The following is a 19,978-nucleotide window of genomic DNA, read 5'->3' as shown; positions in this document are numbered from 1 at the left end:
CCAGGATATGCAATGAATCAAGAGTGACATGTATGAAAAATTATGAAGGTGACCTTGCCACAAATACGATGTCAACTACATAATCATGCCAAGAGCAATATGACAATGATAACGTGTGTCATAATAAACGGAACGGTGGAAAGTTGCATGGCAATATATCTCAGAATGGCTATGGAGATGCCATAATAGGTAGGTATGGTGGCTGTTTTGAGGAAGGTAAATAATGGGTTCATAATACCGCAAAAGTTGCGCGACATAATAGAGGCTAGCAAAGTGGAAGGGTAAGTGTGCGTATATCCATGGACTCACATTAGTCATAAAGAACTCATATACTTATTGCAAAAATTTATTAGCCCTCAAAGCAAAGTACTACTACGCATGCCCCTAGAGGGATAGATTGGTAGGAAAAGACCATCGATTGTCCCCGACTGCCACTCATAAGGAAAGCACTCAAAGAGCATCCCATGCAACAAATTTGTCACACAACTTTTACCATACGTGCATGCTACAGGACTTGCCAACTTTAACACAAGTATTTCTCAATTTCATAATTACCCAACTAGCACGACTCTAACATCATTACCTTTATATCTCAAAACAATTATCAAGCATCAAATCGACCATAGTTTTCAATGCACTTTATATGATAGTTTTTATTATACCCAACTTGGATGCTCATAATTCTAGGACCAAATTTATAACCATAACAAATACCATGATGTTCTAAAAGACTCAACATAATATAAGTGAAGCATGAGAGATCAACAATTTCTTCAAAATAAAGCCATCGCCGTGCTCTAGAAAATATAAGTGAAGCACATAGAGAAAAACTATCTAGCTCGAAAGATATAAGTGAAGCACATAGAGTATTCTAATAATTTTTAAATCATGTGGGTCTCTCCCAAAAGGTGTGTACAGAAAGGATGATTGTGGTAAACTGAAAAGCAAAGACTCATATCATACAAGACGCTCCAAGCAAAACACATATCATGTGGTAAATAAAAATATAGCTCCAAGTAAAGTTATCGATAAACGAAGATGAAAGAGGGGATGCCTTCTGGGGCATCCCCAAGCTTAGGCTTTTGCCACTCCTTATTCCATAGTCCATCAAATCTTTACCCAAAACTTGAAAACTTCACAACACAAAACTCAACAGGAAATCTTATAAGCTCCGTTAGTGCAAGAAAGAAAAACCACCACATAAGGTACTGTAATGAACTCATTCTTTATTTATATTGGTGTTAAACCTACTGTATTCCAACTTCTCTATGGTTCATACCCCTCGATACTAGCCATAGATGCATCAAAATAAGCAAACAACACACAAAAAACAGAATCTGTCAAAAGCAGAACAGTCTGTAGCAATCTGTAACTTTCGAATACTTCTGGAACTCTAAATATCCTACCAAAATAGGAAGTCCTAGGTAATTTCTCTATTGATCTACAACAACAAAAAACAATGCAAAAGCATGTTTCTGTGATTTATTGAATTGCTTCTCGTGCACACAAAGTTTCTGTTTTTCAGCAGAATCAAATTAACTTTCACCCAAGGTTATCCTATAGGTTCTATTTGGCACAAACACTAATTAAAATATGAAAACACATCTAAATAGAACGTAGATGATATATTTATTGAATAACAGTAAGGAAAAATATTGGGTTGTCTCCCAACAAACACTTTTCTTTAAAGCCTTTTTAGCTAGGCATTAAGATTTCAATGATGCTCACATGAAAGACAAGAATTGAAGTATAAAGAGAGCATCATAAAACATGTGACAAACACACTTAAGTATAACATACTTCCTATGCATAGGTTTTTTATAAGTAAACAAATTATCAATGCAAGCAAAAACTAGCATATGCAAGGAAGAAGACGGTAGCAATCTCAACATGAAGAGAGGTAATTTAGTAACATGAAAATTTCTACAACCATATTTTACTCTCTCATAATAATTACATGCAGGATCATAAGCAAATTCAACAAAAGAACTATCAAACAAAATATTTTCAACATGATCCACATGCATGCAAAGTTGACACTCTTCCAAAATAGTGGGACTAACATTAACTAAAGTCATGACCTCTCCAAACCCACTTTTATCAAAAACTTCATAAGATTGAGCATTATCCAAATATGTGGGATCTAAAGTTGACACTCTTCCAAACCCACTTTCAATATTATTGCAAACACTATTATCAATCTCATATTCATTATGGGGCTTAAACAAATTTTCAAGATCATAAGAAGAAGCACCCCAATCATGATCATTGCAACAAGTAGTAGACATAGCAAAACTAGCATCCGCAAGCTTAGGATTTTGCATATTATTAGCACAATTGACATCAAGAGAATTTATAGTAACATCATTGCAATCATGCTTTTCATCGAGGGAACTATCAAGTATGGATGCAATAGCAACGATCTCATGTTTAACATAAGGAACTATAGCAAATTTGTCTTCATAAATATTGGCATCATGGCCACAAGAATAGCAAGCATCATGTTCATCAAGGGAAATTTCAATCAAATCATCGGAATCATAATTATCCATAGATTCATGCATATCATTATTTTCTTCCAAAGCAACGATCATTCTCTCAATAAATTCCTTAACATAGGCATTATGAGCAAAGTTTTCATAGCAATATTTAAGTATGTCAGAATTTTCAGATTTGTAGAGAGTAATATCATACTGTTCAATCAAAGAAGCAACTTCATGAGCACCATTAAAAACGACAAATTCTTCAATTTGTTCGATATCATAGTAACTATAAAACACCTTTTGCATAAGAAGATAAGATTTCATTATCATTAAACTCACATAGGTAGGGAAGGTGTTTTTTAGGGTTCTTAGAGCAACAAGTAAAATCATAAATTTCACAAAGATTCCAAGCATAGCAAAGCAAACTATTTATGTGATACCATAAGAGCCTCCCTTTTCAGACAAACGATGACGCACAAAATGAGCATGCTCATCTAAGGATTTCCCATCAACTAGGCTAGTTGGGGTTTCAGCACGAGCGCATAAGGATCAAAGATGATCCAAGTAGAACACTTTAAGTGGATCCATATCAATAGTTTTTTTAGCAAGCAAAGATGAAAGCACATAGAAGGCACATGGAGACACAAGCAAACATAAGATTGAACGGAAGAAGGGCGAATAAAATGGCAAGGGTGAGCTGGGGGAGAGTAAAACGAGAGGCAAATGGCAAATAATGTAATGCGAGGGAGATGAGTTTGTGATGGATACATGGTATGTCTTGACTTGAGCGAAGACCTCCCTGGCAACGGCGCCAGAAATCCTTCTTGCTACCTGTTGAGCATGCGTTGGTTTTTCCCTTGAAGAGGAAGGGGTGATGCAGCAAAGTAGCGTAAGTATTTCCCTCAGTTTTGAGAACCAAGGTATCAATCCAGTAGGAGGCTCCTCAAAAGTCCCACGCACCTACACAAACAAACAAGAACCTCATAACCAACGCGATAAAGGGGTTGTCAATCCCTTCACGGTAACTTGCGAAAGTGAGAAAGATAGACCCCGGGGTCATAGGCTTCACTAGTGGCTTCTCTAAAGATAACATAATTATTACGGTGGGTGAACAAATTACTGTCGAGCAATTGACAGAAAAGTGCATAGTTATGAGATTATCTAGGCATGATCATGTATATAGGCATCACGTCCGCAACAAGTAGACCGACTCCTGCCTGCATCTACTACTATTACTCCACACATCGACCGACTCTTGCCTGCATCTAGAGTATTAAGTTCATAAGAACAGAGTAACACATTAAGCAAGATGACATGATGTAGAGGGATAAACTCATGCAATATGATATGAACCCCATCTTTTTATCCTCGATGGCAACAATACAATACGTACCTTGCTGCACCTGCTGTCACTGGGAAAGGACACCGCAAGATTGAACCCAAAGCTAAGCACTTCTCCCATGGCAAGAACGATCAATCTAGTAGGCCAAACCAAACTGATAATTCGAAGAGACTTGCAAAGATAACCAATCATACATAAAAGAATTCAGAGGAGATTCAAATATTTCTCATAGATAAACTTGATCATAAACCCACAATTCATCGGATCTCGACAAACACACCACAAAAAGAGTTACATCAAATAGATCTCCAAGAAGAGGAAGGAGAACTTTGTATTGAGAATCAAAGAGAGAGAAGAAGCCATCTAGCTAATAACTATGGACCCAAAGGTTTGTGGTAAACTACTCACAACTCATCGGAGAGGCCTTGGTGGAGATGGAGAGGCCCTCTTTGGTCGATTCCCCCTCCAGCGGAGCACCGACGAAGGCTCCAAGATGGGATCTCGCGGATACAGAAGGTTGCGGCAGTGGAAATAATTTCTCGTGGTGCTCGTGGATGTTTTCGGGGTACGTAGATATATATAGGCGAAGCAAGTCGGTCAGGGGAGCCACGAGGGGCCCACGAGGCAGGGGTGCGCCCACTCTTACTGGGCGCGCTGGCCACCCTCGTGGCCGCCTCGGCTGCTTCTTGACGTCCACTCCAAGTCTCCTGGATTGCGTTTGTTCCAAAAAGATCGCTCCCGAAGGTTTCATTCCGTTTGCACTCCGTTTGATATTCCTTTCCTTCGACATACTGAAATAGGCAAAAAAAACAGCAATTCGGGCTGGGCCTCCGGTTAGTAGGTTAGTCCCAAAAATGATATGAAAGTGTAAAGTAAAGCCCATAAACATCCAAAACAGGTAATATAATAGCATGAAACAATCAAAAATTATAGATACGTTGTAGACGTATCACCAGCACATCATCAGTCTAAATAACTTGGATTACCAAAAAGCACAATCACATGGTAGAGACTAGTAATCATAGCTGAAATGGATCACTACTTTTGATATGTCAGTTAACCGAAAGATTTTAAGCACAAATTCAGTTGTTGCAACTATACCCGGTCATGGACAACCCGGCCCGTCGGCCCGAACCCGAAGCCCGACATTCGGGCCGGGCTCGGGCTCCATTTTCTGACCCGAAGCCCGGCCCGAAAGCCCGAATAAAGCCCGAAATATATTTAAAAAACATATTTTATTTGAAATATAGGTATAATAAATTAATATAATATCCAGAAAATGATTAATTTAATTAAAAAGTGTCACTGTTCATGTACTTCGGGCCGGGCCGGGCCGGGCTCGGGCTTGGGAATTTCTCTTCGGGCTTTGTCAAGCCCGGCCCGAACCCGACCCGGCCCGATGTTTGCCTGGGTTTAGTTGCAACCAAAGAACCAACAGAGTATCGACAATCATTCAACAATTCCCATCCAGCCAACACTAACACCACTTCTACTTCCAGATAGCCACAGTCAGAGGCGGAGCCAGGATTTCTCAAAGCCTAGGGCTAAAACTAAGTGACTACAAATAAAAACAATTGTGGCGGGACTACAAATAACATTAAATACCATGTACAGATGCATGTTAAAGTACACCACAAAGTCACATTACCAATGAAATATAAGTTCAGTTTTACTGAGAGAAGAAATCCGACAAAAGAAATAGTTAACAAAAAGTGAAATATAAGTTCATTTTTACTGTGAGAAGAAACCCCGATATCATATTAGTGAAGACTTGCTTTATTCGAGGACATCATTCTTCACCAGCAATAATAGAAGGACCGGGAACTGTAAACATAAAATAGAGTAATTAAAATCAAGATAATGGACATGTACTAAGTCAATTGTTCATATGAATTACAAATACAAAATATTATGGCCAAGTGCACAAGGTAGTAGACCATTGCATTTCCTCGTGTATTTTTTCCGAGTCCTACTCGTTCCGAAGGTCATTCGTTGATGTGTATTGTTTGATGCAGGCTGTTTGGATGTTGCTTGAAAAAGGATTTAATTGTCCAGGTCTTCATCATCTTGGATTGGTAATTTTTTGCTGTTAACAAATAACAATGAAATGAAATTTAGCATCACCAAATCCTTGATTTCGGTTGATAAAAAATGAACTAGGGAAAAAAGAGTACATGGTACAAGAGATCACAAGCCTAATCGGATAGATATCCAGTCGGTTGTGTAGATGGAGCAGAACAGAGCGCTAGAGGGGGCAGCTCGGATGAGGCGAGAGATGATCCGATCCGAGGCTCCGAGCGCCAGCCGACTGGGCGTAGGTCTAGACGTTCGTCCCTCTAGTCGAGCAATCGTGGCCTCGAAGGGAATTGGCGGCGCAGTGTGATTGCTTGAGCCAGATCTATTTCCTGATCAGACGAGCGAGAAGGAGATACGGTGTGGTTGAGCGAGCGATCATGGCATCGTGGGCTAATTGCGAACTGGTTGCGATGGAAAGTCGGTATACTTAGTTGGGCTATTGTCTGGGCTGATGCCTGTGCTGCGTTTACATGGCTGGGGCTGGGCCTTTTAGGGGTAAAAAATGGAAGAAAATTATTTGGACGCATAACTACTAGTTTGGCCGCGCCTGGGGCTATAGCCCCAGTTGCCCGAGGCCCAATTCCGCCCCTGGCCACAGTCGACAAGCACTAAGTAATAGAACCATCTACAAGTCCTACTAGATGTAGGATCTAAGAGGATGTGAGCTTGGTGACGGCCTTGGTGCCCTCGGAGACGGCGTGCTTGGTGAGCTCGCCGGGGAGGACGAGGCGGACGGAGGTCTGGATCTCCCGGGAGGTGATGGTGGGCTTCGTGTTGTAGCGGGCGAGCTTGGCGGCCTCGCCGACGAGCTTCTCGAAGATTGATACGTTTCCAACGTATCAATAATTTTTGATTGTTCCATGCTATTATATTACCCGTTTTGTATATTACCCGTTTTGAATGTTTATGAGCTTTACTTTACACTTTTATATCATTTTTGGAACTAACCTACTAACCGGAGGCCCAGCCCGAATTGCTGATTTTTTTTGCCTATTTCAGTGTTTCGCAGAAAATGAATATCAAACGGAATGAAACCTTCGGAAGCAATCTTTTTGGAACAAACGCAATCCAGGTGACTTGGAGTGGACATCAAGAAGCAGCCGAGGCGGACACGAGGGTGTAGGGCGCGCCCTAGGGGAGGGGGCACCCCCTGCCTCGTGGCCCCCCCGTGGCTCCCCTGACCTACCTCCTTCGCCTATATATATATATATATATATATATATATATATATATATATATATATATATATATATATATATATATATATATATATATATATATATATATGTATATATATCTACATACCCCGAGAACATCCAGGAGCACTACGAGAAACTATTTCCACCACCGCAACCTTCTGTACCCGTGAGATCCCATCTTGGAGCCTTTTTCAGCGCTCCGCCGGAGGGGGAATCGATCACGGAGGGCTTCTACATCATCGCCAAGGCCTCTCCGATGAGTTGTGAGTATTTTACCACAGACCTTCGGGTCCATAGTTATTAGCTAGATGGCTTCTTCTCTCTCTCTTTGAATCTCAATACAAAGTTCTCCTCGATCTTCTTGGAGATCTATTTGATGTAACTCTTTTTGCGGTGTGTTTGTCGAGATCCGATGAATTTGAGATCTCAATACATATATCAAGTGCTCTCAAATCCATAAAAGTATTCGATCCAATAATAACGAAATCTCAAAGGGAAAACTCAATTCATCACAACAAGATAGAGAGGGAGAAACAACATATGATCCAACCATATTAACAAAGCTCGTGATACATCAAGATCGTGCCAAATCAAGAACACGAGAGAGAGAGAGAGAGAGAGAGAGAGAGAGAGTAAACACATAGCTATTGGTACAAACCCTCAACCACATGGGTGGACTACTCCCTCCTCATCATGGAGACCATAGGGATGATGAAGATGGCCTCCGATGATGATTTCCCCCTCCGACAGGGTGCCCGAATGGGCCCCCGATTGGCTTTTCGTGGCTACAGGGGCTTGCGGCAGCCGAACTTCTCATCTAGAGTTACTTTTGGGGGTTTATGCATTTATAGGATTTTTTGGCATCGATTTCACGCGAAGATGGGCCTGAGGGGGCCCACTACACTCTTGGGCGCGCCAAATGGGGGGTGGCGTGCCCTCGTGCCTTGTGGGCAGCAGCCCCCTTCCTGTGGTTCTTTGCTCCAGTATTTTTATTTATTCCAAAAAAATCATTAAAAAATTTCGTCCAATTCCGAGAACTTTTATTTCCGCACAAAAAACAACACCATGGTAGTTGTGTTGAAAACAGCGCCAGTCCGGGTTAGTTCCATGCAAATCATACCAAAACCATATAGAATTGTTGTAAACATGGCATAAATACTTCATAAATTATAGATACGTTGGAGACATATCAAGGCACCACGGCACCATCACCCCTGGGCGCGCCCAAGTGCCTCGTGGGCACGTCGTGGCTCTTCTGTTAAAAAAATTGGCAAATAGTTTCACTCCATTCTGAGAAACTTTATTTTTGCACAAAAAACAACACAATGGTAGTTCTGCTGAAAACATTGTCAATCCGGATTAGTTCCATTCAAATCATACCAAAACCATATAAAATTGTTGTAACATGACATGAGTACTTCATAAATTATAGATACGTTGGTGACGCATCAGTGCCCGGGCACACCAGCCATGTAGGACTGACGAAGGGGTCCCACGTGGACTCATCCGGAAACCCGGCGGTCTGATAGACGTCTCCTTCGTCGCTGCAGTGTTAACGCCGCGTGGCACCGCTCCGACTCGCCGCCGAGAGAAAATCCGCCTATTTAACTCGGCCGGAGCCCCGCAACTCTAGTCCATCCACCTCCCCCTCTCCGCGCCGCCAGTCCAAGCCCATCCACCTCCTCCCTCTCCTGCTCTAGCGCTCTGCCCATGCTCCAGTGGTCTGCCATGGTCCGGAGTAAGATAACCTACTACGCAGTGCTCACGTCGGAGCGTCGCGTCGAGATCTAGCAGGAGATCCGGGCGAGAAAAGCCGCGCGCGCAACCGGCATCGCTGTCGGGCTGCCTCCGGACTCGTCGGAGCCGAAGGAGGAGGAGTTGGCTCCGATGAAGGTGGAGGAGGCGGAGCAGCTGCTGTCGGGCTTCAATATGGAGCAGGCGGAGGCAGAGTTTGCCGTCGCCCAGTCTGTCGAGATGGCGGAACAGCAAGCCATCCTGGAGTCCATCCAGGATGAGGCCTGTGTGGAGGCCAACCGCACTATCCTCCAGCAGGAGCATGCGGAGTCCGAAGCGCTCTTCGCCGAACTCGATGCGGAGATAGAGGCTGGCACGGAGATCGTCGACATCTCCCCCAACGAGTAGCTAGTTGATCGACGCAGTACTTAGGTTTATTTTAGTTTGTAATGGATTTGAGAATCTAATATGCGATGTCCGGATGCAAATGTTGAAATTTGAGACGTGTCCGATCACTGCCCGCGGACGCGGGCATTTGAAGGGCCGGATTTGCCGAGTCCCACTGTAGATGCTCTAATTAATGAGAAATCTTTTGCCCCCTTGAACAAGTATTGTTTTCGATACGGGCTTGGGAGGAGTACACCACGGTAGATACGATGCATTCATTACACATCGACGATCCATCCCAGTTTCCTCGTCCCGCAAAAGCCCCTTCCAAGCGGGCCCCACAAGCAGCGGCACGGCTAAAAACGGGGGGACGCTTCCCTTTCATCTCGCGACTATAAGGCCCCGTTCGCTTTACAGGATTTCTGGACATTCCAAAGGAATTATGAATTCAATGGTTTCTTTTCCCTTTGCTGTGTTCGTTACAAAGGAATTCGCTACAGTATACCGTAGGAAAGGATTGCTAACAGTGTCAATTCCATAGGAATCGACACATCTACCCTGATCTCTTTTTTTGGCGGAAGCCCGAGGCTGCCCACTGATAAGCTGAATAAAATATGCAGTGTGGGTCTATGTGTGAGAGAAGAATGGCTAGCATGTGAATTAAAAATCAGCACAACTCTGCTAATGTGTGGTTAGGACTAGTACGACTGCTGCAGCTCTCTGTTTATCCATCCGGCGTTCAGAACGCACAACCACTGTTTCTTTCCTCTAATTTCAGTTCCTCCGTATTGTACCTACAAGGCTTCCCTGTTCCTACGCTTTTAATTTTCCATATGGTTTAGAATCCTTTGAAGCGAACGAGGCCTAAAAAAGAATGGGCGGCCCTGCCTAAAGCCCCCTCTCCTCGCCTTCTCCGCCCTCCGCTCCATTCGTTTCGATCTATTTCGGCTTCTTCCTCTCCAAGCTACAGCCCCGGCCATGGCGGCGACGATCCAGTCCGTGAAGGCCCGCCAGATCTTCGACAGCCGCGGCAACCCCACCGTCGAGGTACGCGCGCATCCCGTCCGTCTCCCCGATCTGTGCGTTGTGGTCCGGTCCGACTCGATCTGGTAGGGCGGCGGGCGTACGCAGCAGCGGCTTGGTTTCGATCTTGTGATTCGGCCGTGGGTCGGGGCTGCTGGGGCGCGGGCCGTAGGTTTCTGACGCGCTAGATTCGAGGGTTTTTGGGCGGGCGGGCCGGTAGGATGCAGATTAGTGCTGCCCCTCGGCCAGACTCCCTGGGTTGTGGATGTGCTAGATTCGATGCGAGGTGGTTTGTTTGGCCGGCCGCGGTGGCGCGTGCTAGTTTATTTTGCCTGCACGTCGTCATGCGTCTCAGGGATTCGCAGATCGGCCCGGTGTTTATGTGGCCACTATGGTTTCGTGTCCTGGTTGTTGCCGAGTGTTCATCGTTTGATCTGTGCATAATGGCCGTACTTGGTGTGGAAAGTAATGTGCCGAAAATGTAAATTGATGAGTTGTCGAAGGGGTTTTGGGTGTATCAGCCTTTTATTTTCGGGAGGATATGGTAGATTTGATGCAAGGTGGTTTGTTCAGTCAGATGCTGGGCTGCATACATTTTTTTTTTATTTTGCCTGCTAGGAATCTGTTCTACGTTTTCACAGTGTGTATCCACAGATGGCTGGTCGTTCTGCTTTGCGTTTATATATAGCTAAATGTAGCTAGTATATGGTTTGTGTCCTAGTTACAGCTGTGGTGAAACGTGATGCTTTGTTTGAAATGCGACATTGTTCGGATTTTATTGTTTAAACTATGCATAATGCTAAAGTGTAAACTATTTTGGCTAATCTCATGGTTTTGTGCATCAGGTTGATGTGTGCTGCTCAGATGGAACCTTCGCCAGGGCCGCTGTTCCCAGCGGTGCATCAACTGGTGAGTTATTTTGTTATTATCATCACTCTCTCCTTTTCAACCTTAAGTTTCTGCTTTGGTTTCCTGAGTTCCTGACTAGTGAAGGCACAAACTCTTATTTGGATCATTATTTACGGAATGTTATTGTATTGTTTTTGTTTTACTAATCTTGTCTGAATCTTCCCTCTTCTGTAGGTGTTTATGAAGCTTTGGAACTGAGAGACGGTGGATCTGACTACTTGGGAAAGGGTGTTTCCAAGGTTTACATCCATTTGAGCGAACTTTATCTTCACATTCTTTAACTCTATGTCATAGTTCTTTAACTCTGATGTGGCTGCTGTATATGTTCTTTTGCCTCAACTCTATGCTGTTGTTACACTAGCAATATTGTTTGTCACCTTTTGAAATTTTCCTACTTGTTTACCAAATTATTATGCCAAATGGACCAAACAGTGCTAGTGTAGCTTTTCAGTTATCCTGTTTGTGAGAACAAGTTATTTTTTGATGTTGGTTTCATCCATACAATGTTTCCTTGTGCTGTATAACTTGATATTTCTAGTTTGTGCCAGGTTGTAGATTTTTTCTTAATGTTAATGTGAACTATGATATGTTTTCTTAATGTTAATGTGGTAGGTTGTTGCATTTTTTTATATCTCATTGCCGTTTATTATATGTAGTAGCTTAGGATTATGTATTTATGAACTGAATCATCATGGGCAATATCTCTTGTGCACGCCTTATTTCCTTATTTATACTGCCCTGTAATAAACAACTCAGGATCATTTAGTCTTTATGTTTCACTATAGCTATCCTGGTTTTTTCTATTGTAGTGAATAGTCCATGTGCATGCGTAATTTAGTCTTTTCTTTGTATTTACATGTATTTCTCTTTTTCTTTCACAGGCTGTTGACAATGTGAACTTGATTATCGCACCAGCTTTGATTGGCAAGGTTAGCATTGTCCCCTTCTCTATTGTGATATGAGAGTTGAATGCATAATTCATTCAGTGCTCTATTTCCTTCTACAGGACCCTACAGCTCAAACTGAGCTCGACAACTTTATGGTTCAGCAGCTTGATGGAACCAAAAACGAATGGGGTTGGTGCAAGCAGAAGGTAGTACATAATCCACCACGAGTTTTACTTGGTGCCAATGCTAATATCCATATGCAGGTCCCCTTCTAACAGCTCAATTTCTTCTGTATATTCAGCTTGGTGCTAATGCAATCCTGGCTGTGTCACTAGCTATTTGCAAAGCTGGAGCCAGCATCAAGAAGATTCCGCTGTACCAGGTGTGCATCATTGCTGATCTCCTCTTTTAATATTCTACATTTGTTTGCTATTGCCTAAAGTCTTTCAACATGAATATATTCTTCACTGCAGCACATTGCCAACCTTGCTGGCAACAAGCAATTGGTTTTGCCTGTTCCTGCATTCAATGTCATCAATGGTGGATCCCATGCTGGAAACAAGCTTGCTATGCAGGCAATGCTCTGAACTAAGATTTTCACATCTTTCATGTTGTTTTCGCACATATGTTATTTATGCCTATACTTGCATATCTGCAGGAGTTCATGATCCTTCCTACTGGAGCTGCCTCATTCAAGGAGGCAATGAAGATGGGCGTTGAAGTGTACCACAACTTGAAGGTAATTCTTTCATCTTCTTTTTCTCTTTGCTATCATGTAGTAAAAAGTAAATTTACTAAAAGGATCATTTTCTGTGACAGTCTGTTATCAAGAAGAAGTACGGGCAAGATGCCACCAATGTTGGAGATGAAGGTGGTTTTGCTCCTAACATTCAGGTATTTCCCTGTCCTTGGAGGTTTAATATCAGATTTCCTTGCTTTGTTATGTCTTGGTGTTTTGACAACAGTTGCTGACTGTCATGTTTGGATGTATAGAACTACCGTGTTGTTATAAATTGAGGTCAATGCTTGTGGGGTGTCATCTGAGTTCTTTTTGTTTTCGGGTGTTGTAGGAGAACAAGGAGGGCCTTGAGCTCTTGAAGACTGCAATTGAAAAGGCTGGATACACCGGCAAGGTTTGTCTGCTTGAATTAATCTGTTGTAGTGCACTTCTCACTGAGCCTTTAAGTTTGTAATTGAAGGAGATTTGTTGCTTTGGAAAATTCTAGGTTGTCATTGGAATGGATGTTGCTGCTTCAGAGTTCTACAATGACAAGGACAAAACATATGACCTCAACTTCAAGGAAGAGGTAAGCAGCCCCATTGTTTATTTTGTGGTAACAATTTGTTCTCTTTTCATGAGCATTTATAACATTGCTTTCCCTTGCTGTAGAACAACGATGGTTCCCAGAAGATATCTGGAGATAGCCTGAAGAATGTATACAAGTCATTCGTGAGTGAGTACCCCATTGTGTCGATTGAGGACCCATTTGACCAGGATGACTGGGTGCACTATGCTAAGATGACTGAAGAATGTGGAGAGCAAGTTCAGATTGTTGGTGATGACCTTCTAGTCACCAACCCAACCGTGAGTGATTTGTCTTCTGTTGTGTAGGTGGGCATTTTCATTCTGTTGGATCACTACAGTTAATTTGTTGTATAATTATGTTGCGCAGAGAGTTGCGAAGGCAATCAAGGAGAAGTCATGCAATGCTCTTCTGCTGAAGGTAAACAGAAGCTGTTAATTGATTCTTCTCCTTTGGTTGTCATAGTACTCCTTCCGATCCATAATAAGTACCTGATCGGAGGGATTATGATCTGATTGTTTCATCCTTTTCATGTGTAGGTTAACCAAATTGGATCCGTCACTGAAAGTATCGAGGCCGTGAAGATGTCGAAACATGCTGGCTGGGGTGTGATGACCAGTCACAGGAGGTACATAAGAGATACCGCCTTGTTACCCCGCCGTTTTCCCCCTTGTTTCTATTGTTATTACCATTTGTATGCTTATGTACATTTGCTGTGTGCAGTGGTGAGACTGAGGACACATTCATTGCTGATTTGGCTGTTGGTTTGTCCACGGTATGATTTCATGATCTTCATTTTATTGTTTGTCTTGAGTAATTTTAATGTGACAGCTGTTTCTTCTCCTCTGGATCGATCGGGAATAACTGACCAATGTTTCATCATGTGCAACAGGGTCAGATCAAGACTGGGGCTCCCTGCCGCTCAGAGCGGCTTGCCAAGTACAACCAGGCAAGTGGCTTTCCTGTAATTCTTGAACTGCTATTCTGTTAGACCAACAAGACTTCTTGCAATTACTAAAAAGAAATTATTCTTTCTTTTTTATCCTTTTGTTGGATGCAATGTGCTCATTTAAGAATGATTTCTCATCTGTGTTTAGCGTTAGACTGATAGTGGTTTCTGATATTCTTTTGTTCAATGTAATGTGTTTATTTGAGCAATCATGTCTTGTTTTTCTTTGTTCGGTTTCCCAAATTTACACTAAGGGGTTATTTCTTTTCCAATTGGAACAGCTTCTGAGGATCGAGGAAGAGCTGGGCGCTGCCGCTGTGTATGCCGGCCTCAAGTTCCGCGCACCGGTGGAGCCATACTAGATGGGACCTGCATCCGAGACATGATCACTCTGCACTTGTTTTTGTGAAAGTGGGCGTGTCTTAACTTGTGGAATGAACTATGGTTGAAGCTCTTAGGACTAGTCGAGCAATAATGTACCGCATGTTGCTGTGAACGGGACGGATATGTACCTACGTGCTCCAAACTTGCTCCAATTTTGGTCTTTGTGGTGAGCGAGCAAGCACGCCTGATTACCTTTTGGATCTCTAGTAAACTCGTATTTGGCGTCGGTTTAGTTTTGTGCAGAAAGCATGCTTTGTTCGACATTCCTATTTTACCACTGTTTTCTGTCGTCTCTGTTTTTCTTTTTATTATATACTCCCTCCGTTCCTAAGTATAAGTCTTTTTAAAGATTTCACTATGGACTAGATACGGATCAAAATGAGTGAATCTACACTCTAAAATCTGTCCATATACATCCGTATGTGTCTCTAAAAAGACTTACATTTAGGAACGGAGGGAGTAGATAAGAAACCTGCTACAAATAGGAAATGTGAGTACATGATAGCCCACATGCCTTTATTTTCGTTTTGCTTGATGGTTACAAGGTCAGGTTAGGTAAGTTTGGACTGAAAGTTCTGCCCCCTACGTGACGGTGGTGTCCCTGTTGGGGACAAGCAGAGTGACTAGGTTTTCCTCGCCCCTGGCGGCGGCTCCTTTCCCCGGCGCCGGGTCGATCTGGGCCCCTCTCCGATCCCCCTTTGATTCCTCCTTGAGGTGGTGTTCCCCTTGCTATTCTCACCTTTCCCTGCCCCTCGTTAAGCCTAAGTGCACACGGGCATACACCTCTCACCATCCCAATTTTCCTTTCTGTGTATCAGTGCACACGGGCATACATCTCCCACCATCCCAATTTTCCTCCGGGATGGTTCAATTTCTTCCATTTCAAGGTGTAGAGGTTGGTCAGGAGCCATGTACAACGTTGAAGACAAGTTGAAGTGCATGAATCTCTCAAAGGAGCGTCAGAGCAGAAGGGGAGCGTGGCTAAAGCAATGGGGAAGTTGTTCTCTGATAAACCGAGGTATGGAGCTGGCGCTAGGCAAGATTTGGTGCCCGATGAAGAGTCTAAGGTGGAGGAGATGGGAGAGAACCGATTCCTGTTCCTTTTTCATCACGAGGCGAGGAAGAGAAAAAGCATTGGATAATGGCCCATGGACCTTTGGCAAGGAGCTGCTTGTGATGGAAGACTTCGATCCTCGCAAAACACCGGAGGATTACACTTTCGACACGGTGCCAATCTGGGTGAGAATCTACAATGTTCCATTGGGAATGATGTGCAGGGAGGTATGAGAAGACTTGGCGGAAGAAATAGGTAAATTGATGGAGGTTGATGCTGGCGAGGATGGAAGGGCATTGGGTAAATGCTTGAGGGTAAAAGTGAAGATCAAAGTCGCAGAACCTCTCATGAGGGGACTGTACCTGGACGTAGAACCGGAGGAGGGGGAATAGGGAGTGACATGGAGGTAGGCATGACCGATGAAGAGAGATCGAAAAAGGAAATGAAGGGAGGATCTGGTGCCACTTTGGGTACGAATATTAGCCTGATTTCTGCTATACTTGTGGGAAGCTTGGTCATGTGGACAGAGAGTGCAACATCAAGCTGAAGAAGGGCCAACAAGTTGAGTTTGGAAGATGGCTGAAGTATGTGCCGGAAAGAGCTCATGTCAATGAGGCAGGAAGAGTGAACTGGAGAGAAAACAGTGATGGCAGTTCAGGCATGAGATATGGGTGGCTCAATAGCGAGGGGAGGTCTAGGAGTGATGTGGACTCCTGGAAAAAATCGAGTGGAAGTGGGGGAGACAATGGGAAGAAGAGCACGATCGAAACTGAAGTTACTAGTCCTCTAAAGATCACACTGGCAGCGGGCCAACAAAATAAGGAAAAGGGTGAGGAAAAGAGCAAAAATGCCCGAGTTTTGGTGCTTTGGAGTAAGCGGGAGGATCAGTGGGTGCAACCACAAACAAGGCAGTCCCAAACAAGCAAGGGGACCCGTCTGCAGGGGTAGAGAGGGGAGCAAAACATGCCGAGGGAGCTGCATGCAGAGGAGAAGGCTCATACCTTAAAAAAGAGAGTGAGAAGGGCAGGAACGACACGTTTAAGCGTGTGTCAAGGGAGAGTACGGGTGTTGCCGCATCAGTGGTCATCATGAGAAGAGGAAGGGAGAGGACATGGATATTGATGGAATGGGGAGGAGGGGTGGGTGGGGGCAAAGAATACAAAGGGAGGGGGGAGTGACAAGGAGGGAGACGAAGGCACAAAGAAATGTGGGGATGCGGGGTTGCTGGGACAACCCTGCGGGAACCAATGAAGCTTATCTCATGGAATTGGCGGGGGTTGGGGAACGGCCTAGCAATTTGCAGCCTTGTGGAACTTCAGAAGGAGGAGGACCCCGACATGCTTTTTTTGTCGGAAACAAAGATGGTGCGTGCCAGACTGGAATGGTTGAGGTGGAAGATGGGCATGACCAATATGATTGTAAAAGACTGCGAGGGACAGAGTGGTGGACTAGACTTGTTTTGGAAGAATCAAGTTAATCTCAAGCTAATCTCAAGCTAATTGGGTTTATCTCTCGGTACCATATTGACACGGAAATTACTGAATCACATGGATTCGTTTGGCGGTTCATAGGGATTTATGGAGAACCAAAACATGATGAGAAAGATAAGACGTGGAAGTTGCTGCGAAACCTGAAACACCAAAGCAATAAGCCTTGGCTGTGTGCCGGAGATTTCAACGAAATTCTACATTCGTGGGAGAAGGATGGAGGAGCACCACGATATCAAGTTTGCATGGACCGGTTTAAAGCGGCTCTAGAGGTGTGTGAGCTGCGAGATCTCAACCTTGTGGGGGACACCTTCACTTGGCGAAATCTTAGTCATGATGCTTCCCGGTACATTAAAGAAAGACTAGATAGGACAGTCGTCATGCAGACTTGGTGCAACAGATTTCCAGCATTCCGTGTCATCAATGGAGACCCTCGGCACTCGGATCATTGCCCGATAATTATTGAACTGCAAGGGGCTGCTAGGCTAAGAAGGGGGTCGACGAGGAGTTTGGAGCCCAAATTCGAAGCGAGATTGCTTGAAAAGGAGATGTGTCGAGAACTGGTTCGAAACAAGTGGGAGGGAGAGATGTCGGGCAGTGATAAGAAGGTAGCAGAGGTGACAAGAGGAGTGATGAGAGACCTTGTTGATTGGAGTAGAAATATCCTAGGGGACCTAGAAAAGAGAATCTACAGAACAAAGGAGTTAGATAGGTGTAGACATGATAACATTGGGCCGGAGCAAGTTAGTAGACAGGAGGTGTTGCGATTCAAGCGGGACCGATTGGAGGAGCAAAGAGAAACCTATTGGAGGCAACGTGCACATGTACATTGGCTGAAGTGCGTGGATAGAAACACAAAATTCTTCCATGCAACAGCCTCAAAGAGAAAGCGAAGGAATAAGATTAGGAGGTTGAAGAAGGAGGATGGTACAATGGTGGAGGAAGAGGGGGCCATGAAAGATGTGGTGACAAACTATTTTTTGAATCTTTTTACCTCCCATGCAGGTACGAGGACGAAGGAGCTCTTGGGTCACGTTGACCCCCGAGTGACTCCGCAAATGAATGCCTTACTCGGCGAGGCGTTCACAGAAAAGGAGATTGTTGATGCCTTACAGAGTATTGGAGACCTAAAGGCCCCGGGTCCGGATGGTATGCCATCTATCTTTTATAAAAATGTTGGAATATTGTGGGAGAGAATGTGACTACTAAAGTTCTGAGTGTGATTAATGGGGGTCCTATGCCTGAAGGTTGGAATGATATATGTGTTGTCCTCATACCGAAGGTGCATAAACCGGAGAGCATGAAGGACTTGAGGCCCATTAGTCTTTGCAATGTGGTTTATAAGCTTACCTCGAAGGTACTTGCTAACCGGCTGAAACAAATACTCACTGACATCATTTCAACAAACTAGAGCGCTTTCGTACCGGGCCGCTTGATCACGGATAATATCTTGCTTGCTTATGAATGTACCCATTACATGCAGAATAAGAGAACGGGAAAAGATGGCTATGTCGCGGTGAAGTTGGATATGAGCAAGGCATATAATAGGGTGGAGTGGGGCTTCTTGGAGAAGATGATGTACTAGCTCAGCTTTGAGGAGAGGTGGATTAAGCTTGTAATGCTATGTATCTCCACCGTGTCATACAAGTTTAAGGTGAATGGAGAATGCACAGATGCGGTGGTGCCCCAAAGAGGTCTCCATCAAGGTGATCCTCTATCACCATATCTTTTTTTGATTGTTGCCGAGGGGTTTTCTTCGTTGCTTGAACATCTACTATTTGCAGATGACTGTTTGGTACTTATGAAAGCTTCATGAGAGAGTGCCATACATCTGCAGAACATGATAAATCTATATGAGGTGTGCTCGAGACATATTGTGAACTACGACAAGTCTTCCGTTATGTTCAGCAAGAACACATATGCGGTGCAGAAACAACATAAGCGCACCCCGGGGATCGTCAATCATGGAAATCGCTTCAGGACCCTAAAACTATGAGTAATAGTCCACGAAACGGGCCAGAATCGGCCAAAATAGCGAGTGTTAATGACTTGCACATAAGTGCACCTCGGGGTTCAGTAACCATGGAAATTGCTCCTTACCCCAAAACGGTGAGTAATAGTCCATGAAACGGGTCAGAATCGGCCAAAACGGTGAGTGTTGATGAACGATACGTAAGCGCACCTTTGGGTTCAGCAACCATAAAAATCGCTCTAGGACCCCAAATCGGTGAATAATTGTCCACGAAACAAGTCAGAATCGTCCAAAACCGCGAGTGTTAATATCATGCATGTAAGCGCTCCTTGGGGTTCATCAACCAAGAAAATCGTTTCGGGACCCCAAAACGGTGAGTAATAGTCCACGTAATGGGCCGAATCGGCCAAACCTGCGAGTGTTGATGTCCGATAGGTAAATGCACCCCGAGGTTCATCAATCGTGGAAATCGCATCGAGACCCCAAAATGGTGAGTAATATCCACAAAACGCGTCAAAATCGGCCAAAACTACCAGTGTGGATGACCTACACGTAAACACACCTTGGGGATCAATAATCGTGGAAATCGCTCCAGGACCTCAAAATGGTGAGCAATAGCCAATTAGACGGGCCAGAATCAACCAAAACGATGAGTGTTGATGACTTGCACATAAGCGCACCTTAGGATTCAATAACCATGGAAATCGCCCCAGGACCCCAAAACGGTGAGTAATAACCCATGAAACGGGCCAGAATCAGTCAAAACTGCGAGTGTTGATGACTGATAG

The 19,978-nt window shown here is 43.9% G+C and overlaps 1 protein-coding gene across 1 annotated transcript; it reads left to right on the top strand.

Annotated features, from left to right (window-relative positions):
• Positions 1–10,066: 10,066 nt before the first annotated feature.
• LOC119307049 (enolase) lies at positions 10,067–14,969 on the top strand. The gene is made up of 17 exons (XM_037583134.1): positions 10,067–10,268; positions 11,090–11,153; positions 11,328–11,392; positions 12,035–12,082; positions 12,160–12,246; positions 12,342–12,422; positions 12,514–12,615; positions 12,699–12,779; positions 12,860–12,934; positions 13,111–13,173; positions 13,267–13,347; positions 13,431–13,625; positions 13,714–13,764; positions 13,884–13,972; positions 14,068–14,119; positions 14,237–14,293; positions 14,575–14,969. The coding sequence occupies exons 1-17, from the start codon at positions 10,200–10,202 to the stop codon at positions 14,653–14,655; spliced, it is 1,341 nt and encodes a 446-aa protein (XP_037439031.1). The 5' UTR covers positions 10,067–10,199; the 3' UTR covers positions 14,656–14,969.
• The last annotated feature ends 5,009 nt before the right edge of the window (positions 14,970–19,978 follow it).

The sequence above is a fragment of the Triticum dicoccoides genome, chromosome 5B, assembly GCF_002162155.2.
Source record: "Triticum dicoccoides isolate Atlit2015 ecotype Zavitan chromosome 5B, WEW_v2.0, whole genome shotgun sequence".
NCBI classification, from domain to species: domain Eukaryota; kingdom Viridiplantae; phylum Streptophyta; class Magnoliopsida; order Poales; family Poaceae; genus Triticum; species Triticum dicoccoides.
Note: the sequence above shows the minus strand (reverse complement) of the source record. Positions and strands in the feature narration are given on the sequence as shown.